The 18299-nt window shown below is 45.6% G+C and overlaps 1 protein-coding gene across 3 annotated transcripts in view; it reads left to right on the forward strand.

Annotated features, from left to right (window-relative positions):
• ipo8 (importin 8) overlaps positions 1 to 18299 on the forward strand; it is a 61135-nt gene that overhangs the window by 32095 nt on the left and 10741 nt on the right. For 2 of the 3 annotated variants that reach the window (XM_034112530.2, XM_034112532.2), the window contains exons 11-17: positions 6845 to 6921; positions 9399 to 9515; positions 9628 to 9717; positions 11223 to 11388; positions 15604 to 15764; positions 16542 to 16667; positions 16756 to 16831. In XM_034112530.2, coding sequence (XP_033968421.1) covers positions 6845 to 6921; positions 9399 to 9515; positions 9628 to 9717; positions 11223 to 11388; positions 15604 to 15764; positions 16542 to 16667; positions 16756 to 16831 — 813 coding nt within the window. The remainder of the gene's footprint in view (positions 1 to 6844; positions 6922 to 9398; positions 9516 to 9627; positions 9718 to 11222; positions 11389 to 15603; positions 15765 to 16541; positions 16668 to 16755; positions 16832 to 18299) is intronic. The other variant, XM_034112531.2, reaches the window with a different exon arrangement.

Below are 18299 nucleotides of genomic sequence, written 5' to 3' on the forward strand. Positions count from 1 at the left end.
TTTAGTTGGTTTTGGTCTATAGGAGAGAAGTACTCTTAGTATATGTACGGTGTTAAGGGTGATTCAGTGCTGGCCAAGGGTAGGTGGTGGTTTATTTTGTCCCTGAGAGTTATAATTTTATCATGTGTCCTCGTCATCCATAGTCTCTAAATATCTTATTTCACATATACAGTGGGGCAAGTATTTAGTCAGCCACCAATTGTGCAAGTTCTCCCACTTAAAAAGATGAGAGGCCTGTAATTTTCATCCTAGGTATACCTCAACTATGAGAGACAAAATGAGAGAAAAAAATTCCATTCCTCAGATCTCCTCTAGAGCATCGATGTTTTGGGACTGTCGCTGGGCAACACGGACCTTCAACTCCCTCCAAAGATTTTCTATGGGGTTGAGATCTGGAGACTGGCTAGGCCACTCCAGGACCTTGAAATGCTTCTTACGAAGCCACTCCTTCGTTGCCCGGGCAGTGTGTTTGGGATCATTGTCATGCTGAAAGACCCAGCCACGTTCTATCTTCAATGCCCTTGCTGATGGAAGGAGGTTGTCACTAAAAATCTCACGATACATGGCCCCATTAATTCTTTCCTTTACACGGATCAGTCGACCTGGTCCCTTTGCAGAAAAACAGCCCCAAAGCATGATGTTTCCACCCCCATGTTTCACAGTAGGTTTGGTGTTCTTTGGATGCAACTCAGCATTCTTTTTCCTCCAAACATGTCTAGTTGAGTTTTTACCAAAAAGTTCTATTTTGGTTTCATCTGACCATATGACATTCTCCCAATCCTCTTCTGGATCATCTAAATGCTCTCTAGCAAACTTCAGACGGGCCTGGACATGTACTGGCTTAAGCAGGGGGACACGTCTGGCACTGCAGGATTTGAATCCCTGGCCAGGGGCGGAGCTTCAGGGGGGGCTGTAGGGGCAGGGCTCCCCGGGACCCAATGGGGGCCCGTCGCCGAGGCAGCAGGCTCCGCCCCCGAGATATTCGGCGGCGGGCCCTGCTGCCTCGCGCCACTGAGTGCACTGACGTTCGTGGTCATATTAGGTATAAAGCATTGTAGCCTATAATATGAGTTGAACTTGTGCTGCTATTTTCACACTCACATTTAACATTAAAACATGAAAAATTGCAAGTGAATCCCTTCTATTGTCTCCAAATGTATTTTTGGGTAAAATCGTCATCAACAGCCGTCCATCAACATCATACGTAAATGAACGTCAACGTCATCATCAATCACTTGTCATTCAACAGAGCACTGCCTAAGCATGAGCAGCTATAAACACAAAAGTGGAGCTACAAAACGCAAAGAAAAAGATAAAAAGGAGGACCAAAAGGCCAAATTGTCCAAGCTAGATGGATACTTTTTTCGCCCTACTCCTCCTCCTGCGGGAGATGAACCTGAAGTTGTTGCCACTGCCAGCGGTGTTTCATCCCCGAGCCCCAGCGCGCCAACAACGTTAGCGGGGGTTAGCCAGATGAACAGGTAGGCTACAATCACGGACACACACTGTCAACAAGAAAGTGTGAGTTTGTGGTAAATGTTGATATCATATGGTTGTTGTTACTTGCTTCGTGTAGCTCGGCCGCCTAGCTTATTTCCTTTTCTGTCTCTCGGCTGTAGTGATAATAGGGACGACAAAGCAGCTGCTAGCTGCTCGTCTAGAGAGCCAGGCCTGACGCTTGACCAGCCGCACCCCTCCCCCTCTGGCTCCTTACCTGCTGCGCCGCAAGGTGAAGAAGTACTGGACACTGGGAATGAAAGCAGCAACAGGTCTCCTCCTCACGCTACGCCTACGGGTGAAACTCAGAACACGGATCATGATGTGTCCTGCAATTATCCTCTGGAGCGTTTTCCGACTGATCGGGCAAACTATTTTGAAAACATTGAGGACGCCAATATCAAAAGATATATCCTTAAAATGGGCCCATGCAAACCCAAAGGTCCATTTCCCAAAGACAAGGATAACCGTTGCTTTTCAGAAAGCTATTACACCTCCACCACTAAAGTTGGGATGAAATTTCCACACAGCTGGATGTGCTATTCCCCAAAATTGGACTGCTGCTACTGTGAGCCTTGCTGGCTTTTTGCCAACCGAAACGCACCGTTCTACAACAATGCATGGGTAAACGGAATAAAAGACTGGAAACATCTTTCTACAAAAATTGAGAGGCATGAATCCACTCAAATACACCTTGGTGCATGCATAGTATATGAGCAGTGGAAAACCAACGGCACAATAGACGCTGACATGGAGAGGAATGTGCGTAATGCTGCCCAATTTTGGAGACAGGTCATGGAGCGCATTGTTAATGTAACTCTCACTCTAGCTTCAAGCAACTTGGCATCCAGGGGCCATCGAGAGGTTCTAGGTCAGGGAAAAGCTGGCAACTTTTTGTCAATAATAGAATTATTGGCTCGCTACGACCCTGTTTTGAAAGAGCTAATCAACCGACCAGAAGGGTCAGTGAAATACCTCAGTCACCAGATTCAAGATGAGATTATTTACATATTATCTCAACGTGTGAAAGCTGACATCATTGATGAAATAAACGAAGCCCCATTTTATTCCGTCATCATGGACACAACGCAAGATGTGTCAAAGATAGACCAGTTGAGTCAGGTTTACCGTTACATAACTGTTGTTAAGAACGACATGGATATTGCAACAGATGTACAGATCAATGAAGTCTTTTTGGGTTTTGAAGTGACTGAAGGTTCATCAGCTTCAGAGAACAAAATCCTTGGTTCTATAGAGAAAAACGGATTAGATCTGTCTAAATGTCGCGGACAGGGCTATGATGGGGCGGCTAATATGAGTGGTGTGTATTCAGGCGTGCAAGCAAGAATAGCGGAGAAGGAGCCCCTTGCTCACTATGTTCATTGCGCTGCTCATAATCTCAACCTAGCACTCAACGACTCTGTTAAAAATGTCCCTGGAGTGAAGCAGTTCTTTGACACTGTAGAGACGCTCTACAACTTTTTTGGTCACAGTATCAAACGATGGGCATTGCTCAGTGAGTTAATGACGCCAGAGAGCAGAACTATCACATTAAAACGCTTATGTCCCACTCGCTGGTCATCTCGCCATGATGCGCTTGTTGCGTTAAGGCACAGATATGGAGACATTATAAAAGCCCTCGTCAAAATATCCCTTACCAGTGACAAAAAGGATGAGCGCAATGAAGCAAGTGCACTCAAGAATGCCATAAGCACATTTCGATTTCTATTTTTGGTCAACATGCAGACCAAGATTTTGGAAAGCATAAATTGTGCTTCACAGTTACTGCAAGCAAAAGACGCGGATATTCTCAAAGCATCTACTCTACTGCAAAATGCCATCAGTGTTTTGGTGGAGTATAGGGGACAATTTGATGAGGCGAAGTCCGCCACTCTTGCCCTGGCTACTAAATGGGGAAGTCAAACACAGTTTGAAACAACCAGGGCCAGGAAAGTTAAGAGACACTTTGATGAACTTTCTGAAGACAGCCGCCTCACTGACGCAGAGAGCAACTTTCGGGTGACCGTTTTCAATGCATGTCTCGATATAATCATCCAGCAACTGTCCCAAAGATTCACCAGCTTAAATGCAACTGTGAACATGTTTGAGGCAATTCACCCCAACACACTACTGCAAGCAAAGGATGAGGATTTACACCAAGCTGCCCAGCGGCTTAGAGAGCACTACAGTCGGGACATCGCCGCCAGCTTCCCTGGCCAGCTGCTTTCTTTCAGAACCTGTTTCAGGGACCAAATACCCAAACTAAAATCTGTCGCGGATCTGGTAAAAATGCTCATTGTTTACAACCCAGCAGTAACATCTACATTCAGTGAGGTTTGCACAGCCTTCATCTTATTTCTGACTCTTCCTGTCACCGTGGCAACCGCCGAGCGCTCTTTCTCCAAATTAAAACTCATCAAAAACTATTTGAGGAGCACGATGGGACAGGAGAGACTGAGTGGACTGGCCTTGCTGTCCATCGAAAGTGACCGAGCCAAGAAATTGGACATACAGCGGATTGTGGACGAGTTCGCGGAGCGCAAGGCTCGCCGAGTACCCTTCGAGTAGTGCATGGGGAGTACACTTCAAATGTCATTTGTACAGTAGCCTACTTGTACGTGAATGTATGGGCCGCCGTGCCAATTTTACACTGCTCTGCTCTCATGGTGGCTGCTGGCTGTGAATGGTGTGTCAGAAATGTAGTCATTTTATTAGGCTATGTTTTCGTTGTCCTTGTTGGACTTTATGTCATGTTATATCATTATTATCTCTGATATATGTTTGTATATATATATATATATTTCGTTTCTATACCCTTTGTAGAAACGAAATCTTAAATATTACACCTTTCTTTAGTTACTTTTCTTTCAAACATTGTTTTAAATTGTAATCTTACTGACGGAGCGACTTTTTACGCACGAGCGTCAGATTACCACCCCGGACTCCTGATATTTTTGTCAAGCTTTATTGGGTTTAAAGGGCCCGGTCATGTGGCCCGCCCCCCGGCCCGGGTCTGATATGTGCCGCCAGTGTCCCTGGCGGCGTAGTGTGTTACTGATGGTAGCCTTTGTTACTTTGGTCCCAGCTCTCTGCAGGTCGTGGACTAGGTCCCCCCGTGTGGTTCTGGATCTTTGCTCACCGTTCTTGTGATCACTTTGACCCCACGGGGTGAGATCTTGCGTGGAGCCCCAGATCGAGGGAGATTATCAGTGGTCTTGTCTGTCTTCCATTTTCTAATAATTGCTCCCACAGTTGATTTCCTCACACCAAGCTGCTTACCTATTGCAGATTCAGTCTTCCCAGCCTGGTGCAGGTCTACCATTTTGTTTCTGGTGTCCTTTGACAGCTCTTTGGTCTTGGCCATAGTGGAGTTTGGAGTGTGACTGTTTGAGGTTGTGGACAGGTGTCTTTTATACTGATAACGAGTTCAAACAGGTGCCATTAATACAGTTAACGAGTGGAGGACAGAGGAGGCTCTTAAAGGAGAAGTTACAGGTCTGTGAGAGCCAGACATCTTGTTTGTTTGTAGGTGACCAAATACTTATTTTACCGAGGAATTTACCAATTCATTCATTAAAAATCCTACTATGTGATTTCCTGGATTCTTTCCCCCCATTCTGTCTCTGTAGTTGAGGTATACCTAGGATGAAAATTACAGGCCTCATCTTTTTAAGTGGGAGAACTTGCACAATTGGTGGCTGACTAAATACTTTTTTGCCCCACTGTACATGATATTTAAGCCCGCTGGTCTCATCATACAACGGCAATGAAAAAGCACCAGGGGAGGCAGCCATAACCTCTGCCGCACTGAAGGGGGCGCAAGTGAGCCCACAGGTTTTTGTTGCTACTGGTATTCTACACAGAGACGGTAGACGCAAACAACAAGCTAGACTTTTGAAACTAGAGGAAGATAAGGAGGACTTTTACAAAAAGGTAATAGAGATTGTTGTCCAGAAGGATAGCATGGACTTCATCTTCAAGTCAAGGTAAGACCACCATTGTAATGAAAATGGGATCTTACTAAGAAGAACAATCCAATATTTAGATTGTGGGTATCCTTTTGTTGAACGGTCTGTTTAAAATGAATCGAAGCATCAGACTAAAAAAGCTTTTGAAAATAACAGAATATTCCGATTAAGGTGAAAATATAATATTTGTAAATCTGGCTCTGAAAGAGTCAGTGCTTCACCAGCCATGAACCTCACTGCACGTCACTGCTTTGAACGTAGCATGGTTCTTGGTGCCAGACAGGCTAGTCTGCGCATGTCAGAAGCTGCTGATCTGATGGGGTTTTCACATCCATCTCTACAGAGAATGGTCCGAAAGAGAGAAAATATCCAGTGAGCGGCAGTTCTCCGGGACAAAATGCCTTGTTGATGCCAGAGGTCAGAGGAGAATGGCCTGACTGGTTCAAGATGATAGAAAGGCAACAGTAACTCCAATAACTACTCGTTACAATCAAGGTATGCAGAAGACCATCTCTGAACACAACACGTGGAACCCTGAAACAGATGGGCTACAGCAGCAGAAGACCCCACCGGGTGCCCCTCCTGTCAGATAAGAACAGGAAACTGAGGCTACAATTCAACGGGCTCACCAAAACTGGACAATAGAAGATTGGAAAGATGTTGCCTGGTCTGAAGAGTCTGAATTTCTGCTGGGACATTCGGACGGTAGGGTCAGAATGTGGCGTAAACAACATGAGAGCATGGATCCGTCCTGCCTTGTGCCAACGGTTCGGGCTGGGGCTGGGGCTGGGGGTGGGGCTGGGGGTGGGGGTGGGGCTGGGGCTGGGGGTGTAATAGTGTGGGGGATATTTTCTTGGCATACTTTGGTCCCCTTTGTAACAATTGAGCATGGTTTAAACACCACAGCCTACCTGAGTTTGTTGCTGACCATGTCCATCCCTTTATGACCACAGTGTAGATCAGCAGGATAACGCGCCATGTCACACAGCTCAAATCATCTCCAACTGGTTTATTTAACATGGCAATGAGTTCACTGTACTCAAAGGGCCACATATCTAAATCCTATAGAGCACATTTGGGATGTGGTGGAACAAGAGATTCACATCATGGATGTGTAGCCGACAAATCTGCAGCAACTGCATGATGCTATAATTTGAATATGAACCAGAATCTCTGAGGGATGTTTCCAGCACCTTGTTGTGTCTATGCCACAAATAATTAAGTGTACCTAATAAAGTGGCCGGTGAGTATGTATATATTTGTGTATACTTTCAGCTAATTCATTTCAGTTATATGTAATGGTGGAGGAAGGATGTCCACCATGTTTTTGAACGCATTCTTTCTTCCCATTCTTTTGTGTGTATTTGTGTCTGTTGCAGACCTCTATGATGACCATGCCCTACCAGCCACTGCTGCCCAGAGCTTCCTGTGTAAAGCTGCTCGCAAGAGAAAGGAGGTGAGGAGCTGCATTAGATCTGAACACATTGACATGCAAAACATTAACCCAACTACAACCAAACAAGACAGGTTTACAGAACATGACAGATTCAATAGATGAAACAAATGTTTACCACATTATACAAGAATGTATAGACATTAAAATAATATCATTAATAAAAAAAATAAAGACAAAACATCTATTGTCCCCATGCCAGACCACAGAGCCCTGCTGTTATAGTTTGTTGGAACTCAGGTCCTAAATAAGTGGTAAAGGGACTCCAAACTTTATGAAACTGAAATGGTTCATCTCTTAAATACAAGCTGAGGGCTTCAAGAGGCAGGAACTCTAACACACTACTTATCCACTGTGTAACATTTGGGGATTCCTCCGACACATACTTTAGTAAAACGCAATGTTTTATCTTACATTATCCTGGAGTGACCCATAGAACTGTGTTATTAATTGTGTTGAGTGAGTCCTTCTTAATTTGTTCTAATGAGAAGATTTCACCACAGAATTAAAATTGTTTGAGTCTGGATATAAAAAAGCTGTGTAATTGCAAGTACCAAAATACAAATGAGACGCTGGGATTTTGTGACTATCTTTTAACTTATCAAAGGTCACAATTTAGCCATTTCCCACAATGTCTCCCAATGTCTTTATGCCTTTATCAGACCATATAGAGAAAGAGTTATGCTCCAGAACAGTGGGGAAGTCTGGATTAGAGTACAGGGGTGTCAGCGGGGATGTAGTGCCGTCCATGCCCTCCATCTCCCTAGTTAATCTCCAAACGTTAAGGGTATTCTGTAAAAGAAAGTTGCCTTTAACAGCTGAACCAACCCACTTCCTGTAAGTAAATATTACATTTTTCAGAGGTATCGGGCTTATTGGGTCTGCCTCAATATTAAGCCATATAGACTCTGGGTCCTCTTTAAACCAGTCTGTAATATATCTGCAGAGACATGAGAGTTGATATAGTTTAATGTTAGGAACAGCTAAGCCCCCCTTCTCCAGTGGAAGCTGTAGGCGAGCAAGTTTGACCGGTTATGACAGACAGAAAAGAGGGATTTCCGCAATAACAACGGCACATTTATTTATATAAATCAGAAATGTTACTGCAGTGGGGTTCTGTCAACACTCTTTTAACTTAAAATGGCCCAAGCTGGACGAGGGGAAGAGAATCTTGGAGAGAGCGTCATGAAGCCCCGTGACTCCGGGCAGCTGGCCTTACATAGATCCTGGGGCACTGGCCAGGTGTCCCCAGTTCCTCAGCTCCACCCCCATCACAGGACCTGCCCCACGACGGAAAAAAGAAATGCCTCACCGTTTGTTCTCCCAACTGCTCTGCAACTCCCACCCCGTTCTCTCGACCCCCTGCAACCAGATCCTTTAAGCTAGTTAGAAAAAAAGAAGAGAAGAGACAACTGGAAACTAGAACGGCTACATAAACACACACCAACAGGGCATTACTCACCGGAGACCAGAGACAATAGGCGCTTTCACACCAAGTACTTTTCCCAGGAATAGTTCCCAGAACTTAGTTCCCCGGAACTTTTATTTCCTGGAACTATCTAGAAAATCGCGTTTACACCGGAATAAGTCCCTGACGGAGCCCCTGACGCCACTTCTTCTTCTTCTGCTTTGGGTTTACTGGCAGGCCGCAATCAACTTCACGGCGTATACTGCCACCCGAAGTCCCCGGGCCGGAAGTCCTCTGAGTTGTGTTACTGCAGCCTTCCGAGTAAATCGCCAGAAGCGCAGACACCTCCTCATCACTCCACTTTCTTTTGTGATGCCATAAGTTAGTCTCTCTCCGTTGGTGCGATGGGCTAATGCTAATAATGCTAATGCGAGCAAATAAAATGGCGGCTTCACAAAATCTTTTCAGAGTTTTACGGAGTTCCAGATCTTTTTGGTGTGAACGCAAAATCCCAGGAACTATCGGAACTATTCCTGGGAAAAGTACTCCGGTGTGAAAGCGCCTAATGCATCTGCCACCACATTGCTCCCCCCCTTGATATGACAAATGTCTACATTTATAATACTGGAGCATCAGGGCCCAGTGAATTAGCCTTTGGATAGGGCACTGCAAAGAACTCAGAGGAAGGTGTGACATGCTAAAGTCAGGTCAGTTGATGTCTCACATCTCTCCGTCACATGCATCCTCATTGTATAGTGAAACTTTCCTTTAGAGTCTGCCCTCATTGCTGATGTCAGTGATGTGGATTCAAGCCCACATGCCTATCCAGTGTTGGTCTTTGAGGGGGTGACTAACACACAGATGAGGCATTTTTTGTCTCTTGGATAAAGGAAATAAGCAAAACACATTAAATGTATATTTCTATTACAGTTATTTTGATCTCTCCGTCTGTAGTGTACACACAAACTGAAAGATTGACATTAAAGTTGACTTTGACTTTGAAATGTCCAATACCGCATCAATGACTGCATCAGCCTTTCCTCCATGTGACATTTGCACTTCCTTTTGGCAGGTTCTTCCTCAGATGATGGAGTTCTGCCACCAGATACTGAGGGACCCCTCGGCCGACCCCCGCAGGGAGGACGGGGCCCTGCACTGCATTGGAGCTCTGGCTGAGCTCTTACTGAAGGTCAGCCCTGCATCAGAGCCTTTAAGCTTCGCTAGTGATTAAAATTATCTTGTCACCTCTCGTGTTTTAATTCTGTCTTGGATGTGCTGTATGTATGCTTCTCATCCTACAGAAGCGGGGGTACAAGGAGCAGATGGAGCTGATGCTGCAGAACTATGTTTTCCCTCTGCTCAACTCTCCTATGGGTTACCTTCGAGCCAGGGTGAGTGTCCCCCCATCATTCCTTCATAGGGATTATATCTCTTTGTTCACGGTATGCAAGAGAGAGACACCAGTTCTCTGGAGAATGCTTTTAACCTGGATAGTTTATATACAGAACCAGTGGCGAGCCGTCAGGGCCCTCTAGGCCCTATGTGAGGGCCCTCTAGGCCCTCTGTGAGGACCTAAGATATTCTAAAAAATAATATTTGAAAACATTAAATAAACAACATTTTTTTTTAAATATTATTTTTTAGATTTTGTTGTTGTTAAATTTTTCATTAGTTTTACCAAAATAACTTGATTTAATTGTATTTAAAATAACATTTCCAAAGAAATAAATCCTTCGAATCTGCCTGTTCAGTTTCTGTTGGAATGTGAAGGGTTAAATGCCGTCTCTGCGAGTTACTGTGAAGACGGGAGAGCTCGTTGGTCCCTCTCTACATTCACAGAGGGCCAGCTATAGTAACTCAACGAGAGAGTAATGTCAAATGACAGTACAATTGACCAATCATATCTTCCCTCTAAATGGGCGGGCTTTATTTTCGCGGACTTTATGACAAGTTCCGCCCGCTGTGAGGTCTATGCAAGTGGTGCAGTGACGCGTCCTAAAACCTGGAAGTAAGCTGCGCTCGGATTCCCTCGACAGAAAGCAACGGGATTTCTCCAGAGGATTTTGCAAAATAGCTCGAAATAAGGTCTGTGGAAAACAAACCTGTTAGATAAATGCACGTTTTGTTCAGCCGGATAATATCCATATGTCTACCCTACTTTTATTATTTTCGAATCATAAATCTAATCGATAGATTTATGATTAGCATAAGTTCGTTCATGGTGGCTCACTTCAGTGATAGTGATGACATCGTTTGCAAAATTATTAACCGAGTAATTTTCAAGATTGAGTTACAATGATAAACTGGAGTGGCAAATGAGGACAGGAGGATGGACTTTGTGTTTGAGTGATTTGATCATCAAAGGTAGGCCTAAGTCATTTTCAATGCGGGCCACCGTGCCGACTTAATTCATTTGTTACTTGGCTGTGGCTGACCTGTCATGATAGGTGTTTATATAAATGGTGTTGTTCTGTGTGGTAGAGGGTCGCTGTCATTGATGCGTTTTGCACCCCGGGCCGCTGTTTTGATATTCCGCTGAAGTATACGCTGTGACGTAATATCTCTTCTTTTTTTTCTTTTTTTCAAGGGAAGGGGGGGGTCAGAAGGCCTAGGTATAAAAGTCACAGCTCGCCACTGTACAGAACATACAAGCACTGGGTGATTAGGTACTGTAACCAGACCATAGATCATATTCTCTGACTCTTAAGCTCTGCTCTTACACTACAACTGACATCTGTTTAATGTTTGAACTGTAGCTGACACTACAAACCCTCTCAGTGCTGTCACTTACAATTGATTTGTTTGATCTTCTTTGGTGTTAATCTTAACTATTGGAATGTAATATTTGAAGACTGTTTGTTGCACTAATGTTTGCTCCTTTGCTGTGTCCTGCCAGTCGTGCTGGGTGCTTCACTCCTTCAGCCCTTTGCGTTTTCAAGATGAGCTCTTACTGAGGAACGCTGTGGAATTGGTCAAACAGGATCTGATTGAGGACAAAGAGATGCCTGTCAAGGTTGAAGCCGCCATTGCTCTGCAGACCCTGGTCAGCAACCAAGAACAAGGTCATTGGAGGCATATACTTGTTTTTTTGTTTAACTAACATCAACCACCTTACCACTTCAATCAGCTTTTACTGCTCTAAGATACTATAAAGAAAAAAAGGTCAAGTAATTGAAAGGATGAAGCAAACTACTGGATAAATATGGCTAATATAAAAAGTGCATGTGACCAAGAGAGATCAGTCAATCTGAGTCAGGAAGTGGTTAGCCTTCTATATCATAAAGGCAAAAAGCAAGGGGAGGGTCAACATACAGTATATTGCTTCAGATGCATTGCATCGCTTAAAGGGCCTGTATATGTTATAATATATATATATATATATATATATATATATATATTAGGGATGCATGATATTGGTTTTTTGAAACCGATACCGATAACTTCCTGCTTCTCAAGACCGATACCGATAATAAAAAAAAATGTACGCCACTAATTATTTTAACGTGAATAACGCATGTGTATTTTTTTTCCTCGGCCGCCCCGTAGTTTCAGAGCGCATCGAGTTTAAAATACCATCTACAAGCTGATGCTGACAGCCCGCTCCTGCCGCCCGCTTGTGGCAGACCACACTTCCACGCTCACCAGCAGGCACCGTGTGTGTATGTGTGGCCCGAGCGAGCGAGAGAGAGACCTTACGTGCATTGTTGTTGTTAGCATCTGGTGCTAGCTAGCTGCCCTAACGGATATAAGGAGCTGTTTAAATGAAAACAGAGGGCGACATTTCGCCACAACTGCGCCGAGCACTTGACTTTATGCAGGAAGCAGACAGCGGGACATTGTAGGAGAAGTCAGCACACTCAGCACGGATAGTGCGCAACATGATTGCAGCGTCCAGGTAGCTCCGGTTCGAGCATATGCCTTGAGTTGCACATAGCTCCAATGCGCGCGCAGACACACACACACACACACACACACACTGTATTGTATTATTGTCTTCGTACGCTTTTAACACACCATCGTAGCGATGGCGATGTTTCAGGTGACTGATCAGGTTCGAAGTAGCTGGATTTGTGAAGAACTCCCCTCTTCCTAAACCACTAACACCACAGTACTGGAAAAACAGGAGGAGCCGAGTGAAAAACAAGCGCCCCTCATCCCAATCCACCCACACCGCAGTATTTTTTTCTTTTTTTTTACCCAAAAAATATATTGTATATTATCGGGGCTATTAATACTGGTATCGGGTTTATCGGGATGACATAGGGCTGTGCGATTATGGCAAAAAATCATAATCACGATTATTTGGGTCAATAATTGATATCACGATTATTTTGACGATTATTCATTAACCATTTATTGAACTTTAAAACAAATAATATTTTACCAATAAACAAGATCAATAAATATGTTGGAGTGCACTTCCAAAACCTTACTAAACATATATTAATATGATAAATAAAAATAAATTAGACTAAATTAAATCAAATATGTTGCAGTGCACTGTCACAACCTACTGAAAACTCCTGAAAACATATTCAACATATTCCATTCAGTTAAACGTTGAAGGCTGGCCAACCGTCATGGTCCAGAAGTAACAGGAAATAGATCTATATCTTAAGCAGGGATTAAATCCAATGTCCAGAGAGGAAGATCGTGTTTGCAGTTTATACTCTTTTCAACAAAAATTAAGCACAATGAACAGCAGCTTTTACCTCCTCTCTTGCCCTGGTAAAAAAACACAAGCCTTCCCACTGCTCAATCTCACCTTCATCTGTCCATCCATCCATCTTCTCCCACTTATCCGTGGTCGGGTCGCGGGGATAGCAGTTCCAGCAGAGAGCCCCAAACTTCCTTTTCCCTGGCGACATCAACCAGCTCTGACTGGGGGGTCCCAAGGCGCTCCCAGGCCAGCGAAGAGATATAGTCCCTCCACCTGGTCCTAGGTCTACCCCTTGGTCTCTTCCCAGCTGGACGTGCCTGGAACACCTCCCTAGGGAGGCGCCCAGGTGGCATCCTAACTAGGTGCCCGAACCACCTCAACTGGCTCCTTTCGACGCGAAGGAGGAGCGGCTCAACTCCGAGTCCCTCCCTGATGACCGAACTTCTCACCTTATCCCTAAGGGAGACGCCAGCCACCCTGCGGAGAAAACCCATCTCGGCCGCTTGTATCCGCGATCTCGTTCTTTCGGTCATGACCCATCCTTCATGACCGTAGGAGAGGGTAGGAACGAAAATGGCCCGGTAGACAGAGAGCTTTGCCTTCTGGCTCAGATCCCTTTTCGTCACAACGGTGCGGTAAAGCGACTGCAGTACCGCTCCCGCTGCTCCGATTCTCCGGCCCATCTCACGCTCCATTGTTCCCTCACTCGAGAACAAGACCCCGAGATAATTGAACTCCTTCACTTGGGGTAAGGACTCATTCCCTACTTGGAGTGGACAGTCCATCGGTTTCCTGCTGAGAACCATGGCCTCAGATTTGGAGGTGCTGATCCTCATCCCAGCCGCTTCACACTCGGTGGTGAACCGATCCAGTGAGTGCTGAAGGTCGCAGACCGATGAAGCCATCAGAACCACATCATCTGCAAAAAGCAGTGGTGCCACGACCAGGACGGAATCCGCATTGTTCCTCCTCAATCTGAGGTTCGACCATCGGCCTGACCCTCCTTTCGAGTACCTTGGAGTAAACTTTCCCGGGGAGGCTGAGTAGTGTGATGCCTCTGTAATTGGCACACACCCTCTGATCCCCCTTTTTAAAAAGGGGAACCACCACCCCGGTCTGCCACTCCTTCGGCACTGTTTCCGACTTCCACGCAACGTTGATGAGACGTGTCAACCATGACAGTCCCTCAACACCCAGAGCCTTCAGCATTTCCGGGCGGATCTCATCCACCCCCGGGGCTTTGCCACTGTGGAGTTGTTTGACGACCTCAGTGACCTCCCCCCGGGAGATTGGTGTTGATCCCCCGTCATACTCCAGCGCTGCCTCTAACATAGAGGGCGGAGTTGTCGGGTTCAGGAGTTCCCTAACACTCCATCAGTTGAGGTCAACAACGTCCCATCCTTACTGTACACAGCTTGGATGGTTCCCTGCTTCCCCCTCCTGAGGTGTCGGACAGTTTTCCAGAACAACTTTGGTGCCGCCCGAAAGTGCTTCTCCATGTCTTCTCCAAACTTCTCCCACACCCGCTGCTTTGCCTCGGCCACGGCTGAGGCTGCTGCCCTTCGGGCCTGTCGGTACCTTGCAACTGCCTCGGGAGTCCCCCGGGATAACAAATCCCTGAAGGCCTCCTTCTTCAGTCGGAGGGCTTCCCTGACCACCGGTGTCCACCAGGAGGTTCGAGGGTTACCGCCCCTTGAGGCACCTAGGACCTTGAGACCACAGCTCCCCGCCGCGGCTTCGGCAATAGAGGCTTTGAACACCGACCACTCTGGTTCAATGTCCCCAACCTCCACAGGAATGCCCGAAAAGCTCCGCCGGAGGTGCGAGTTGAAGGCCTCCTGAACTTGGGCCTCCTCCAGACGTTCCCAGTTCACCCGAACTACACGTTTGGGCTTACCAGGTCTATCCAGAGGCTTCCCCCGCCACTCGACCCAACTCACCACCAGATGGTGATCAGTTGACAACTCCGCCCCTCTCTTTACCCGAGTGTCCAAAACATACGGCCTCAGGTCCGATGATACGATAACGAAATCGATCATGGACCTTCTGCCTAGGGTGCTCTGGTACCACGTACACTTATGAGCATCCTTATGTTCGAACATGGTGTTTGTTATGGCCAATCCATGACTAGCACAGAAGTCCAGTAACAAACCACCACTCCGGTTCAGATCAGGGGGGCCGTTCCTCCCAATCACGCCCCTCCAAGGGTCTCCATCATTGCCCACATGTGCGTCACACCTTCATCTGTGTATACCATTAAATATCAAATTACCCTGTGCCTGGACTTGATCACATAGAAAAGCCATGTGTACGGCCCCTTGTGAACCACAAATAATATTTTTCCTCCGACACAAAGTCCGGGGTTGTTCTGGTGCTGTCGTCCTCTGTCAGTGTGCAACATAAATGATGATGTTTAAAGGAAAAAAAACATTAATTTATGGCTGCCGGTTCTGTGAAGGTCCTGAACAGATGGCCAGTCCGTCCCTGCCTTAAGTACTTGAAGTTTTAGTTTACTTCTATTATTTCTACTATTTAATTTAAATAATAATAATAAGCATAACTATCCTATGAGTTTAAGAGGTCCTCTTGCAACCACATGCTTTGTGTTTGTGTGCAGCCAAGATCTACATCAGAGCCCACATCAGGCCCGTCATGCAGGAGCTGCTGCACGTGGTCAAAGAGACGGAGAATGACGACCTGACCAATGTCATTCAGAAGATGATCTGCGAGTACAACCAGGAGGTGTCTGCCATTGCTGTGGACATGACACAGAACCTGGTAGGGACACACAATCACAAACACGTTTCTTATCATTTTACCAAGGACAAATTCATAAAGGTACTTTATATGTAATTTCGAGCATATCTATTATTGAGGTATGCCTCGACATGTCTCTTATGAGATGGATGAGTCGGCACATAGTAGGTTGCTCACACTGCTAACAATGCTAACAAAGGAACCCAACAGAACTGTTTCATGCAGGCACTGCACTGCGCCCACTCTGCTGGCAGCAAGAAGAATTAAACTGGTCTCAAACGTGGGGGGAACCAGAGGGGTGGCATTCCCTCAACGCTGCATAGATAGTAGTATTACAATAGCCTTCATTTTGATCCCTGAAACGTTTGGATGCATGGTGATTGTACCATGGATGTATATAGAACTGGATTCAGTGTTGCAGACACTATGAGAGTTGCTCTGTGGAGCATGAAGCCAAAATAGCCTGACTCTTAAGAACACAACCTCCCTCCTTTTCCCTGGATCTTCCACATCCATGAGGCTCATAGATAGAGCATGTGCAATCATCTTTACCCTTAAGCCCGCCTCCAATCGGCACCGTCATGTCCCGTATCGGCTAAGTTCAATAAAAGGATAGAAACTGGACTCTGCTTTTTGTGCATGTTGCTACCATATTGCCACTATGAAAATTGGGTTCAATGCCTGGCTCCCTTTCTGGGGGCTTGATCTCTTTATCTGCATCCGTTACAGCTAAAGACATATTGTGAGGTGGATCTGCAGTGTGTGTAACTACTGTGTGTGCATGTGTATGTTTGGCAGGCAGATATTTTCACCAGGGTCCTACAAAGTGAGGAGTATGAGGAGAACGAGGACAAGACCGTCATGGCGTTGGGCATCCTCAGCACCATCGACACAATCCTCACCGTCATGGAGGACCACAAGGAGGTCTAACATGCACACACACATCGACACTTGAACTGTTTTGCTCTTGTATGTGATATTTGATACCTTTTTTATATATGTTTCTTCTCAGATCACTCAGCAGCTGGAGGGGATCTGTTTGCAGGTGATCGGTCTGGTCTTGCAAAAGCCCATCATAGGTATGGCAGGTGTGTTTGCACAGGCGCCTCGGTGTTACATAAACGTACTCATTCCTACAAACATACTCAGTCAGGGTTCGGCCTGTTCCTTCTTGGCGTTCTGCTGCCCCCATGGCAACCTGGCATTGAAACGTTTGTTCTTGTGTCCTTTCCTCCAAAGCGCCATTGTCCATTTATAAAAGTAATGTTCCCCAACTGATCTCCTTCACAACATAGTTCACAGAGAAATAGTATTGTGATTCTTTTTTTACATTTCAAAACTTTGGATTTGGGTTGGGTTTGGGTTTACTAGTGGCAGTTTATAGCTGAGCCATAAGATCAGGCGAAACAGGGAAATGAACAGATAGAAGGGATCCAGAGTCAGTAGCCTCATCCCAATACCCCTCCTCGACTCCTCTCTTCCCCTCCTCCGGGACTTGACCCGGAAATCGATCAAGACACGCCATTTTGATGGACGTCCCAATAGCTGAAATGCACACAGGGGAGTCGAGGAGGGGTGAGGGAGGAGGGAGGAGGGGTGCGGGAGGAGACAAAAGGGAGGATACACGAGAGCAGACAACGCGGAAGTGTTTTCACTACTCGCCTATAAAAGCCCCGCCTCCACCTTCACAGCTGGTTCATTTCAACAGAGGAAAACCGACAACTGGAAGATGAGTGGAAAAGCGTCACATAAATGTATAAGTGCTCAGAGCTCCGTGGGAATTATTATGTGCAATTCATTTTTTAAGGTTATACTAACAATTTAAGTCGTGTTTAATGATCTTGAACGTCACTAAAACTTCGAAAATAGTGAAATAGCTTTATTTATTAAGCTTTATTAAGAAAGCTATTTCACGCGTCTCCTCCTCGTGTCTCTCGCTCGCATATTACGGAGGCGGAGCTAAGACGCAAGGAAGGGACGCGAGTGAGGGAAAGGAGGAGTCGAGGAAGGGTATTGGGATGAGGCTATGGTAATGGGAGAAGGCAGCCAAGGCATTCTTAGGATGCTCTTAGCTAGCTTTCTCAGTAATCTACTCGAAACATGGTCTGTACAGATTCCAATACATGTCTAAGATCTGTCTGTTGGTTCAGATTTCATATAAATAAATAATGAGTCTGATAAATAAATGTATGATAAATAAATGTATTGTTTGATTCTGAAACCGTAGGCTTATACACCGATCAGCCAACATTATGACCACTGACAGGTGAAGTGAAGAGCATAGATCTCGTTTCAATGGCACCTGTCAGTGGGTGGGATATGTTAGGCTCGGTCCTCAAGGTTGATGTGTTGGAAGCAGGAACAATGGAAACATGTTAGGATGTGAGCAACTTTGACAAAGACCAAATTGTGATGGCTAGACGACTCGGTCAGAGCATCTCCAAAACTGCAGCTCTTGTGGGGAGTTCCCGGTCTGCAGTGGTCAGTACCTACCAAACCGACGACAGGGTCATCATGGGTGACCAAGGCTCCTTGATGGGCATGGAGAGCAGAGGC

This window comes from Pseudochaenichthys georgianus, chromosome 23 (assembly GCF_902827115.2).
Source record: "Pseudochaenichthys georgianus chromosome 23, fPseGeo1.2, whole genome shotgun sequence".
Classification (NCBI taxonomy): domain Eukaryota; kingdom Metazoa; phylum Chordata; class Actinopteri; order Perciformes; family Channichthyidae; genus Pseudochaenichthys; species Pseudochaenichthys georgianus.